Here is a 12,500-nt window from a genome sequence, read left to right as displayed (position 1 = left end):
AAGGTAAAGAACCTTGATAAAAGAATACTCCGCTAGGATATCTTTCTCGAGGCCAGGAGGGTGAGCAGGGGCATTGTCCAACAACAGCAGACATTTCAGAGGGAGGCGCTTCTCTTCCAAGAATTTCTTCACTGTTTTGCTGAAACACAGATTTACCCACTCGGTGAACAAAATTCTCATTACCCAGGCTTTCGCATTAGCCCTCCACATCACTGGAAGCTTCTCCTTTAGCACTTTGTGGGCCTTGAAGGCTGGAGGAGTCTCGGAATGATACACAAGTAGGGGCTTCACCTTACAATCCCCACTGGCGTTGGAACAAAGTGCAGGCCTAAGCCTGTCTTTCATAGGCTTATGCCCGGGTGGCTTCTTCTCTTCCTCCGTGATGTACGTCCAACGAGGCATTTTTTTTAAAAAAAGGCCAGTCTCGTCACAGTTGAAGACTTGCTGAGAACTGTAGCCTTCCTTGATCGTCATCTCGTTGAACATCTTAAAAAAAGGCTTTGGCCGCTTTCGTGTCCGAGCTGGCAGCCTCTCCATGCCGCACCACCGAATGGATGCCAGTCCGTTTACGGAATTTATCAAACCACCCACGAGAGCCTTGAAGTCTGGGGCTGCTGTCTATGTTCCTTCTCCTCACTTGTCTTCGGCCTGGGCAATCAGATCACTGAAAATAGTGCTGGCCTCCTGGCAGATTGCCGTCTCGGTTATCGTATCACCAGCAATTTCTTTGTCTTTAATCCATACAAGAAGCAGCCTCTCCATCTCATCATGCACATGGCTCTTCTTGTTGGACAAAATAGTCACGCCCTTGGAAGGTGTAGCTGCTTTGATGGCTTCCTTCTTCTTAAGGATGGTGCCTATTGTTGACAGATTTCGTCCATATTCCTTAGCGATCACACTCAATCGCATGCCCGCTTCATACTTTTTAATTACCTCCATCTTTGTCTCCATAGAAAGCATCCTCTTCTTTCCGTGAACTTCAGCAACTTACTACGAAGAAAGCGAAATCACTATCACGAATTTACGTTAACAAACAAAATCTATGTGAACGAACAAATTCCACGTGCGTACGATAACACTGATGTGACAAAGTGGTCGAAGGACGCCTTTACGTAGAGGGATGATGGGACAGATGCTGACCAATAGGAGAGCAGGATCTTACGGCAGTGACTAGCATCAGGAACCAATGGGAGAGCGGGAGGATGGTGGTGAGTCAACTCAGTTGGTGGCACGCGAGTTCTAAAATTGTTCTCGGCAGTCCGAGCGAATCTCGGACTTTACTCTTTCGCAACCTGAATTATTTTTGTATACAGAAGCAAAAAAATCTTCATCTTTGCTTTCGTAACCTGGATTTTTCGTAAGTAGGGACTTTCGTATGTAGAGGTTCCACTGTATAGTAATAATAATAACAGACATCCTTCCCATTTTCTGATTAAACTCTTATCAATTATGCTCTTAGGTGCTTTCATAACACCTGTCTGAATACATGCCATTTATTTCTAATATTTACATTGGAATTCATTCTTGTTTATTATAGTCAATGAATTTCTTTCCCAGTGACCTCAAGCATAAAATGACTTCCCTTCTTCTGTCTGACCTAAGACCTGTAACAATTCCACAGAGGCAGGTCTATCCATTCCCTGGAGACTAATTTCCATTCATTTTCCTTATCCTTCATTTTGACGAAATGACAACTTTGTCTGACAATCTTACAGACTTTCTTTTCATTTATACCAAAGTTTTACTGCACAACTTTAATGAGATTGTCATATCATGTTTACAGAATCGTGGGTCTTACTAGAAGGAATCACTCTCCAGTGTCAGGTGACAATTGGAGTGAGGTACAAACAAAGTTGACCAGCCAAGTTAGGTCTCATAGGTTTAAAAAAATCTGTGTACTATTTACTAGACAGAAAAGGGTGGGCATATTACAAGTGTCAGTTCTTAGCTTAAACAAACATGACTACAAATATTATACAATACATCTTCATTCATACAATTTAATACATACATCATTATTCATACAATTTACTAATGCTGGTTCTTGTTAAGCTCCCTTTTTTTAAATGTGATATAGTCTACAGATATAACTCTTTGGAATTTAAAAATGTATTATACATGTATGAGTATGGTTTAATTCTGGCTAAAAATATCCCATTACAGTGCTGTCAGTTTGTCACCTTCACTTTTTATACTATAATGTCTTTGGTACTTTAAAATTTCTCACTCTTATAATGCCAGACCCAAAGAGCAACTGGTACACTGAAGGGCTACTGTACCATTATACAGTAGATGTAACATTGATAGGATTTTGCAAAATGCATATGATAAATTAAATTTAGTGAACAGATCATTGTGAAAGCCCATCTATGAGAAAAGTAGGTTCTGAGACTGACATTGGAATTTCCACTAAAGCCATTCCCCGATTTTAGAAGTAAAATGCAAAATTCAGTACAAAAGTTTCATGAATAACTCCATAATGCTGTAGTTACCGCTTGATTTGAAAAAAAGCATAACAGAGGAAACATGAATTAACCAAACTGATGACAGAATACAGAATTTACCAAAATGTAAGAGACCTGGACATGGCATATTGGGAAAATTGTAGACTTGAAACTCTTCAACTGTTACCAAAATTTTTTTTAGTAAAAGTATGGTTGTGGTCTGGAAGGGCTCCTCTATAGACAAGGGATATTGAGAAAGGAAGAGACTAAATAGCAGGGGACCTCTGGTAGTGGTTTCACTCGCCCCAGTTACCATACCACACCATTAAATAGGGGTGAGCAAGCCAGGATATCCTGGCATAACCATACAGCTTTTTTCTCTGGTATATTTAGCAATATTTGTACCTTAGAAATGAGTGCTAAAGGAACATTTCACGGAGCGACACAGGTCACTAGTGCCCAGAAATAGATTTTTCCTTTGTCAAAATCCCTTTTTTATCTTTAATATAAAGGAAAAAAGGAGGACATTGGTCCACCAATACTTTAGTAAGATTAAAAAAGCAAACAACAAGAAAAGACAATGGTACTTACAAATGGCTTCCACAGGAGACCATGGATACAGTTCCAAGTTTAGAGTGCTTCATAATTGGCAACTTCTCTCCCTCATAGAATCTTGCTTGTTCACCATACATGTTTTGGAATACAGAGCCACCTGCAAAACATGCTTTATAATTAATACACTCTGAGTAGCCTAATCAATTTATAGAACAGGTTTGATAATACATATTCAATGAGGCTTGTTGTATTATTCATAATTACCTTTCTGATATAGTCACTGTCTAATCCTCAAGGAGTTACCTTTTCCATGGTGACCAGACTAATGTAAAAAAAATTCTCTTTTAGCTGGTCTTGTGGCTGGGTATTGTGTCGTAATGATAAACATCACACATGATAAACTATAAATGGACTCAGGATAAGAGGGCACTTTCTCTTATCCTCAGCGAATGCTGAACCCAGTTTACCTACAGCAAAAACCTCCCAAGAGGAAGTAGCTATGCACATATGCACTGTCCTATTGTTTACATACAACCAAAAACGGACCAAGCCATTACTTTTTCTGGTCATCTATGTAAAGTGTACTGAAACCAGTGCTCCATTCTTAAAGATTTTGTTGTTGTGATTTCATTACCGAGAATCAAGGAAATATTCAAGTTGAAAGCTACGTGCATAATCTTAAGTTCCAGTTAAAAGAATTTTTTAAAAACTGGAACAATGATTCAATGTGTGTGAGCACACTTCTGCGCTTCTCACAACTTATGATCATTATTTGTAAAAAAGCAAATTGTTTGGAAGAATTTATCCTACTACTTAGAAATTTTTATCTAATATAATATATATATCATGTATAATATAGATATATATATATATATTATATATATAGATATATATAAACATTGTATGTTTAAAAAAAATGTATATATATATATATATATATTATATATATATATATATATATATATATTTATGACTGTAAAAGTGTTCTGTAACAACAGAATTCCATCTAATAAAAGGAGTACATAAAAACACCAAAATGTAGAGAGAAAAGTACTATATTTCAGAGACTGCTGTCTCTCTCTTCAGGTATATGAATGAGAAAGTTTACAGAAAAGGTGGTATTTTATACCAAGAGATTTGTCCACAAGTAAGCCAATTTAGGTCACCCCCGCTGATAATCTTCCTTTAATCTTCTTAAGCGTTGGTTGAATGAACACTGCGTCGACGATGTCCGATGTCTAATTCCCTTTGAGATTGTTCAAAATTAACTTTTTGCTTTCCCTCTTTTTTTATTAAGGCCGATTCCATCATTTGACTCTTGTAACCGGCAGTTGCTGCTATAAATTACACGTGACATATTCCAGTTTATTCTATGGTTATGTTCATTTATATGATTGAAAATACCGAGTTCTGTTTGTCCCCATACCTAACTGACCGTTTGTGTTGTATTAATCTCTGGGGAAGTGATTTACCTGTAAATCCGATGTAAGATTGGTCACAGTCCTCGGCATGGGATCTCATACCCCCCACCCGAGTCTTTGGGCGATGTCTTTTTGTTGGACGTTAATCAGGGATTTGGCTAAGGTATTTGGGTAGGTAAATGCAAAAGGGTTGGATTTCCCAAGGGTGTGAGTTACTCTCTTAATCGTCTCCAGGTGGGGAATTTTTATTTTATTGTTGGGTGTGTCTCTGGTCTTTGTCTTTAGGGTCGGTAGAAATTACGTTTGCTTTTTGAATTGCTTTCTCAATTATATGGTCAGGATACTTTGAAGATGAAAGTTGCTTGCGAATTAGTTCAAATTCTTTTTCCAGGAAATCTGGGGAACAAATTCGTAAGGCTCTTAAGAATAGGTTGCTAGCTAGACCTATCTTGATAGTATTGTCATGATAGCTAAAGTAGTGAATATATGAAAGTGAAAGAACGTTGGTTTTCTGTATATGGTAAATTTGTTATTCTGTCGTGTCTCTGATTATTAAAACATCAAGAAAAAGGAATTTTGTTGTCTGTTTCCCATTCAACTTTAAATTTGATGCTGGGCACTAATGCGTTTAATTTTGAGAGGAATTCATTAAAATTACCCACTTATTATCCCAAAATGTTAGTATGTCATCCACGTATCTCATCCACAGCATGTTTTTGGGTTTTATTGCATTTATTACTGTAGTTTCAAAGTATTCCATGTACAGATTGGCTAAAATAGGACTTAAAGGACTACCCATACTACACCCGATAATAGCGCATGGAATAATCTTGAACAACAAGACAAAGTTTTAAACTTATCCAACACCCCCCTTACTGTAAATCAACATTTAGTTTTAAATTTAGGCTTATCCTTTGCCCTAATGCCAGACCGCAAAAACAACCTAGACTTCATAGTGGCTTTTGATAAATTCATATCTGACAAAAACTACAGCCCCGTGAAGAGATTGAAAAAATGGTTTTAAAAAGGAGTGTTACTAAATGCTTTACTGACCTTCATAAGAAATATCCTGTTCCCCGCAGATTCCCCCATGATAGCCATCCACTCGCTAAAAAAAAAGTTGATGTTATAATAAGTAGATCCGACAAAGACGGCAAAATTGTAATAATGGACAAAGACTTCTACCTCGACAAAATCAACCAGCTCCTTAGCGACACAAATACTTAGGAAAAACTGACGAAAAATCCCCTCCAGAACGTTCCCACAGAATTTTTTCGGAAAGTAAGATTAATTGGCCAAGACAAAAAGAGTATTGAACTATTAGAGAAATTTAAAGTAATTAATCCTAAATTACCCTACTTTTATGGTCTTCCCAAAACTCACAAAGACAATCTTCCATTCAGACCCATCGTTTCATGCGCCGGAGCTTTCAATTACAAAATTTCTAAATGGTTAGCTGGCCTCCTTTCTCCTTTTTTAGGCACTTTTTCTCCCAGTCACATCAAACATTCGGAAGACTTTTGTCACAAAATTCAGAGAAAGCACATATACCACTTCACAACATAAAACTTTTAAGCCTTGACGTAGACTCCCTATTCACAAAAGTACCAGTACAGGACGTTCTTCAGTTTTTAAGGGAAAAATTATCCCCCTATTCAGATCATTTCCCTTTGGCACTTGACAAAATAATAAAGTTAGTTGAATTATGTGCATCTAATAACGTATTTTCATTCGGGGAATCATTCTACAAGCAAAAATTCGGGAAATGCAATAAAACCCAAAAACATGCTGTGGATGAGATACGTGGATGACATACTAACATTTTGGGATAATAAGTGGGGTAATTTTAATGAATTCCTCTCAAAATTAAATGCATTAGTGCCCCAGCATCAAATTTAAAGTTGAATGGGAAACAGACAACAAAATTCCTTTTCTTGATGTTTTAATAATCAGAGACACGACAGAATACAAATTTACCATATACAGAAAACCAACGTTCTCACTTTCATATTCACTACTTAGCTATCATGACAATACTATCAAGATAGGTCTAGCTAGCAACCTATTCTTAAGAGCCTTACGAATTTGTTCCCCCAGATTTCCTGGAAAAAGAATTTGAACTAATTCGCAAGCAACTTTCATCTTTGAAAGTATCCTGACCATATAATTGGGAAAGCAATTCAAAAAGCAAACGTAATTTTCTACCGACCCCTAAAGACAAGACCAGAGACACATCCAACAATAAAATAAAAATTCCCCACCTGGAGACGATTAAGAGAGTAACTCCCAAAAACAAACCCTGGAATCAAACCCCTTTTGCATTTACCTACCCAAATACCTTAGCCAAATCCCTGATTAACGTCCAACAAAAGACATCGCCCAAAGACTCTGGGGTATATGAGATCCCATGCCAGGACTGTGACCAATCTTAACATCGGATTACAGGTAAATCACTTCCCCAGAGATTAATACAACACAAACGGTCAGTTAGGGTTTTTTTATGGACAACAGAACTCGGCTATTTTTCAATCATATAAATGAACATAACCATAGAATAAACTGGAATATGTCACGTGTAATTTATAGCAGCAACTGCCAGTACAAGAGTCAAATGATGGAATCGGCCTTAATAAAAAGAGAAGCATTGTAATGAACATCTCAAAAGGGAATTGGACATCGGACATCGTCGACGCAGGTTCATTTTCAACCAACCCGCTTAAGAAGATTAAAGGAAGATTATCAGCGGGGGTGACCGAAATTGGCTTACTTGTGGACGAATCTCGTTGGTATAAATACCACCTTTTCTGTAAACTTTTCTCATTCATATCCCTGAAGAGAGAGACAGCATCTCTGAAATATAGTACTTTTCTCTCTACATTTTGGTGTTTTTATGGGCTCCTTTTATTAGTATATATATATATATATAGATATATATATATATATATATATATATATATTATATATATATCTATATATATATATATATATATATATATAATATATATATATATATATATATATATATATATGATATCGTAGGATTATGTATGTATGTATGCATGCATATATATATATATTATATATATAATATATATATATATTATATATATATATATATATATATATATATATATATTATATACAGGCGGTCCCCCGGGTTACGACGGTTCCGGCTTACGACGTTCCGAGGTTACGACGCTTTTTCTTAAATATTCAATGGAAAAATCCGTCCTGGGTTACGACGCCCTTGCTTGGGGGTTTTTTCCGAGGTTATGACGCTGACGCTCCGAGTTTAACGACGCTTTTAAAAAACGCATACTATGATAAAAATCCTTTATAGTTTAGCACAGTATATTAATAAAAATAAGTTTCTGGTTAGATTAACAAAAATAAACAAAAAAAAAAGAAAAAATTTTGATTATGAATGATTTTTGAACACTTTTTATGTTGTATTGTTTTTTTTTTCTATGTTTTTTAGTGACGCCTCATATGCGGAACTAGTTTCCGAGCGAATGAATACATACTAGTTTACATATAACAGTCCAAAAGCGCAAATAATGAAAAAAATCATTGCTTGTTTCCAGTAATAATAACAAAACGAAGTTTTCTGGTTAGATTACAACGCAAATTCCAAGTATCCAAAGAGAGACATTATCCAGTAATTTGATCAGAGAGAGAGAGAGAGAGAGAGAAGAGAAGAGAGAGAGAGGAGAGAGAGAGAGAGAGAGAGAGAGAGGCGTCTCCGACGCTCCGAGTTAACGACGCTTTAAAAAACGCATACTATGATAAAAATCCTTTATAGTTTAGCACAGTATATTAATAAAAATAAGTTTTTTTTTCTGGTTAGATTACAACAAATTTTGAGATTATGATGATTTTTCGACACTTTTATGTGTATTTTTCTATGTTTTTTCTCTTTCTAGTGACCCGGTCATATGCGGAACTAGTTTCCGAGCGAATGAATACATACTAGTTTACATATAACAGTCCAAAAGCGGCAAATAATGAAAAAATCATTGCTTGTTTCCAGTAATAATAACAAAACGAAGTTTCTGGTTAGATTACAACGCAAATTCCAAGTATCCAAAGAGAGACATTATCCAGTAATTTGATCAGAGAGAGAGAGAGAGAGAGAGAGAGAGAGAGAGAGAGAGAGAGAGAGAGAGAGAGAGAGAGAGAGAGAGGAGCGTCTTCCGACGCTCCGAGTTAAGACAGAGAAGTGTTCGTTTTGCGTTTAAAACGGCCCCCTCTGAGACTCATGGCCAGTAAAAAAATGTTTTTGTTGATACTAATAATATAAGCCTATTTAAAAAAGATAACGTTTACTTTAATTAGTCTATATGATACGTAAATAGTAATCAACTGTTCTTGTAGCCCTCAATATTTGGCAAAATCGAAGTATCCAAAGAGAGGCATTATCCAGTACGTAATTTGATCAGAGAGAGAGAGAGAGAGAGAGAGAGAGAGAGAGAGAGAGAGAGAGAGAGAGAGAGAGAGAGACGCTTTGGCAACAATGGTCTCGGGGGTTTTTCTGGGCTCAGCTCGTGTCGGCCTATGAAAGTATCCTTAATATCATTCTTTCTAGGTAAAATTAGCCTAAAATTACCAGAGAAAAACAAAATTAAGAAAAAATGTCAGTAAAACTGACGTCGCTCACGTCTTAAAAAGAAGTGTCGGTTATGATATAGGGGCGAGTGTGGAACACTACCACAGACAAACACCAATTAGAACTTCCCTATCAGAATCCCCCCAAGAGAGAGCTGATACCAACGGGCGATGCAGCCTCTACTACTACTACTAGAGGACGCCACGGACAGCAGCGCCCCTAGCGGTCATCCTTAATTTTTAGCACCAGCGACAAGTCGCCATTTCTTGTGCTCGTGTTTTTCTTGCGTATTATCCGCATCTGTATCATGGAACGCTCTGCAATCGCCACGGCTAAGTTAAGTAACCCATAAGTAACATTTTACTGTATTTTTGTCTTCCGGGTACCAGTATTTTCCTTTTTATAGGTTCCCCCAATATACGGTTCCTCGGTTGTCTCGTGGCGGCCATGCCGCCTCGTAAGAATTCCCGGTCCTCCATACTGGACTTCTTATGCTTATGGGCTTACTTTTTCACATTCATTGTTTACATCGAGTTTTAGCTAGTTCAGCCCTCCTACCATTCTCTTAGCTTGGTATTTAGGGCTATTATTATTATTCTCGGCCCAGCATCCCGGCTCTTGCTCTACATCGGCTATCGCTGGCTCCGAGTAGGCTTCTGTTTCTCGGAACAGTCTGCCTTCTCCTGGGCTTCTTTCTCTTTTACTAAAAGTGTCTCTTCCCCCTTTTCGATGTATGTTATTATTTAGGGTGTTAGGCTAGCCTAGGTGCTTGTTCCACATGTTGGTACAGCTTGGTTTCACGTGGCCCTACCACGGTTGTGTTGCTCGCCGGCCTAGGCCACTTGCGGTCACGTGTCCCTCCCCCCCATAGCGCCTTACCTCTTGCCCTTCCCTCCCTCTCTGATGTAGGGAGGAGCTGGGGGACCCCCTTGGTTGTCATAACAACCTCATCCGCCTTTCTTCCCTTCAACAAAACCTCTTTCCCGGAAGGGGTTTTTTTTGAAACCTGTGGGGGGGTTTTTTTTTCCCCCCGCCAAAGCAATGGGGGGGGGGTTTAAAAAAAAAAAAATGAGGGGCCCGGGAAACAACCCACTATGAGGTACCGGGTCTCCATACGGGGTAGTTTGGTGAGGCGGGGAGGAGTAGGCCCCCCCAGTCCCTCCCCCCCCCCCCCCTTTCCTCGCTCCCGCCGTGTTTCGCCGGGAAGACCTTTCCTCCCCCCCCCTCCCATTGCTCAGCCACCTTCCTTACAATACGTAAGGAGCCTTCCGTCGCAGCCGGGGCCCCTTTGGTTATAGGATATTGGCTCCGCTAGCGGGCAGGTGGCGCTATGTATGGGTCGATTGCTTGCCTACTAATATCCTTATATCTCTCCCCCCGCTACGGAAGGGAGCTTACCCTTACCTACGCGCTCTTCTAGTAGACGAGTGGAGAGAAGTTGTTTTAATGTTGTTTTAATTTAAGGATATATACCCTATTGTAAGATATTTTACAATGAATTGTGTGTTATTATATTCATTTTATCAACCATCCCCGCCATTGTCCGTCGTGGTTTCCATTACACCACTCCTAGTTGGTTGATTCTTGTGCCTCGCCATTGGCGGAGCCATAGCCTACCTTCCAACCTGGTTACCACACGTATTTTAGCGGGGCTCTGGTTTTATCTAACTTTATCGCTCCGGCACCAGCGGAGCAATATGTTAGGCTGTAAGTGTTTACTCTGTACTCATGTACTTTTTCACTTATAGGCTACCAACTGCCAGGTCCCGGCCTGCAATGCGACGCTATATGACCCCTGTGGACATGACGAGTGCAGGTCTCACGCCCCGTGTGCCACGTCGTACAATGAGACGATCGTCTGGCAAAAAAAAACCCCCGAGGCCTGCGCTATATGCTACGACCTGGTCGGTCCCAGCTTGGGGGGATGGGGTATGTCCATTATAAGGTTACTTATGATTTTACTAACAACTTCTAGTTCGTAAGTTTGTTAACCCTGTTCGCAATTGTAGCTAATCCCGCCTTTCTTTCAGGCTAGCGGTGTGAGGGGAAGTCGCCCTCGCCACCCTGAAGCGTGGGTTGGGCGGCTTTGGAAAAAACGCCGCCAAGGGCCAGCCCTACATATTAGATAAAAAGTTGGCCATCCAGATCTTCCCTGCGGGCAAGTCGACGGGCTACGTCGACCCCTTGTCCGCCGCCCCCAGTGATAGCCTCCATCCAGCAAGAAACTCCAGCAATCGTTGGAGTCGTAGCCTCCCAGGAGTCAGTTCCGGACGTCGCTGCCCTGGACCTGAATCTCGAGCCGATGGCGGTAGTTAGTGAGGATTTTGTTGGTTTTTTGAGGTAGGTTTGTCGGCGCCCCAAGGTCTTTCCTTGGGCGCTCCTGGATCTTCTCCTGTCCCTTCTTCTTCGCCTCTTTCCAAGGCTTTCCGGGATCCGAAGATCCCTAGCCGCCCTCCGCCGCTCTCTGTACCTCCTAAGGAGAAGGAAGAGAGAACCGAAGACATTGTCTAAGACGACTTCTAGGAAGTCGTCTTCGTCTTCTTCGGCCAGGAAGTCGTCGACTTCATACGCCGATGCGGTGAAGGCTAAGCCGAGCTCTTCCCAGTCGAAGAGCTCCAGAAGCAAGGCTTCGAAGGAGAAGGCTCGCGCTAGGACCACCGAGTCGCTGCCTTCTCCCGCCTCCGCTGCCCCCTCCTCCGGCTATGCCGGCAGGCGGGGTGGCAAGCACCAGCTCCTGCGTTCCCTCTTCTGTCTCACCAGGAATGATGGAACAGGTAGGGGTGATGGTAGGTTCCCAAATTTCGGCATGGGGAACACGTTTTGAGCAGATGTTCGCGCATTATCGAACAGTCTGTCTCAAACTGACAGACTATCCAGGACCTCTCTAATAGGATGAGAGAGAATGAGGACCGAGTAGCTGGGCTATCTCAGGCTCCTCCCCCAGTCTCCCTGCATCTAGCACGGGGATTCTCCAACTTCCGCCTTACGACTCCTTGCCAGCTTTCTCTATGGAGAATCCATGAGAGTAGCGGCCTACGCTCCTTTTAAGGACGGGATGATTTCGATCCCGGAGTTTGTACTCGAAGGATTGAGACTTCGAGTTCTATCCCCCCGGGTCTGTCGCGTCTTCGTCGCCAACAGCTCTTACGAGAGAGGACAAGATCTCGAAGGAGTCAGTTCTCTACAGTAGAGATCACGCCCAACGAGAATGGTTCACTGCCTTGAGGACTGGGAGTGTACTAACACTAGACTCCAGGCCTACAAGAGTCCTTCACTATTTTCGCGACGGAAGAGGAGGTCTCTCTTCCGTTCGCCACGAAATTGGTGGAGAAGGCTCTTCAGGCAGTTCCTCAAGGATGAGCCCATTCCACAGTTGAGGGAGTCGGAGTCTACTTCTCCACTCTTCCCCGCCTTTGGAGAGTTATGGGAAAACCTGCCAGCTACATTCACGCCTGGGTAAACTCAAGCCGGACT

General features: G+C 40.8%; 1 protein-coding gene across 1 annotated transcript in view; it reads right to left on the bottom strand.

The window, feature by feature from the left end:
* Positions 1 to 12,500, bottom strand: part of LOC135200162 (peptidyl-prolyl cis-trans isomerase sig-7-like) — a 140,561-nt gene that overhangs the window by 57,637 nt on the left and 70,424 nt on the right. Inside the window, exon 3 of the mRNA XM_064228520.1 lies at positions 3,036 to 3,156. Coding sequence (XP_064084590.1) covers positions 3,036 to 3,156 — 121 coding nt within the window. The remainder of the gene's footprint in view (positions 1 to 3,035; positions 3,157 to 12,500) is intronic.

Source organism: Macrobrachium nipponense, chromosome 26, assembly GCF_015104395.2.
Source record: "Macrobrachium nipponense isolate FS-2020 chromosome 26, ASM1510439v2, whole genome shotgun sequence".
Lineage (NCBI taxonomy): Eukaryota > Metazoa > Arthropoda > Malacostraca > Decapoda > Palaemonidae > Macrobrachium > Macrobrachium nipponense.
This window is presented reverse-complemented; position numbering and strand designations above follow the sequence as displayed.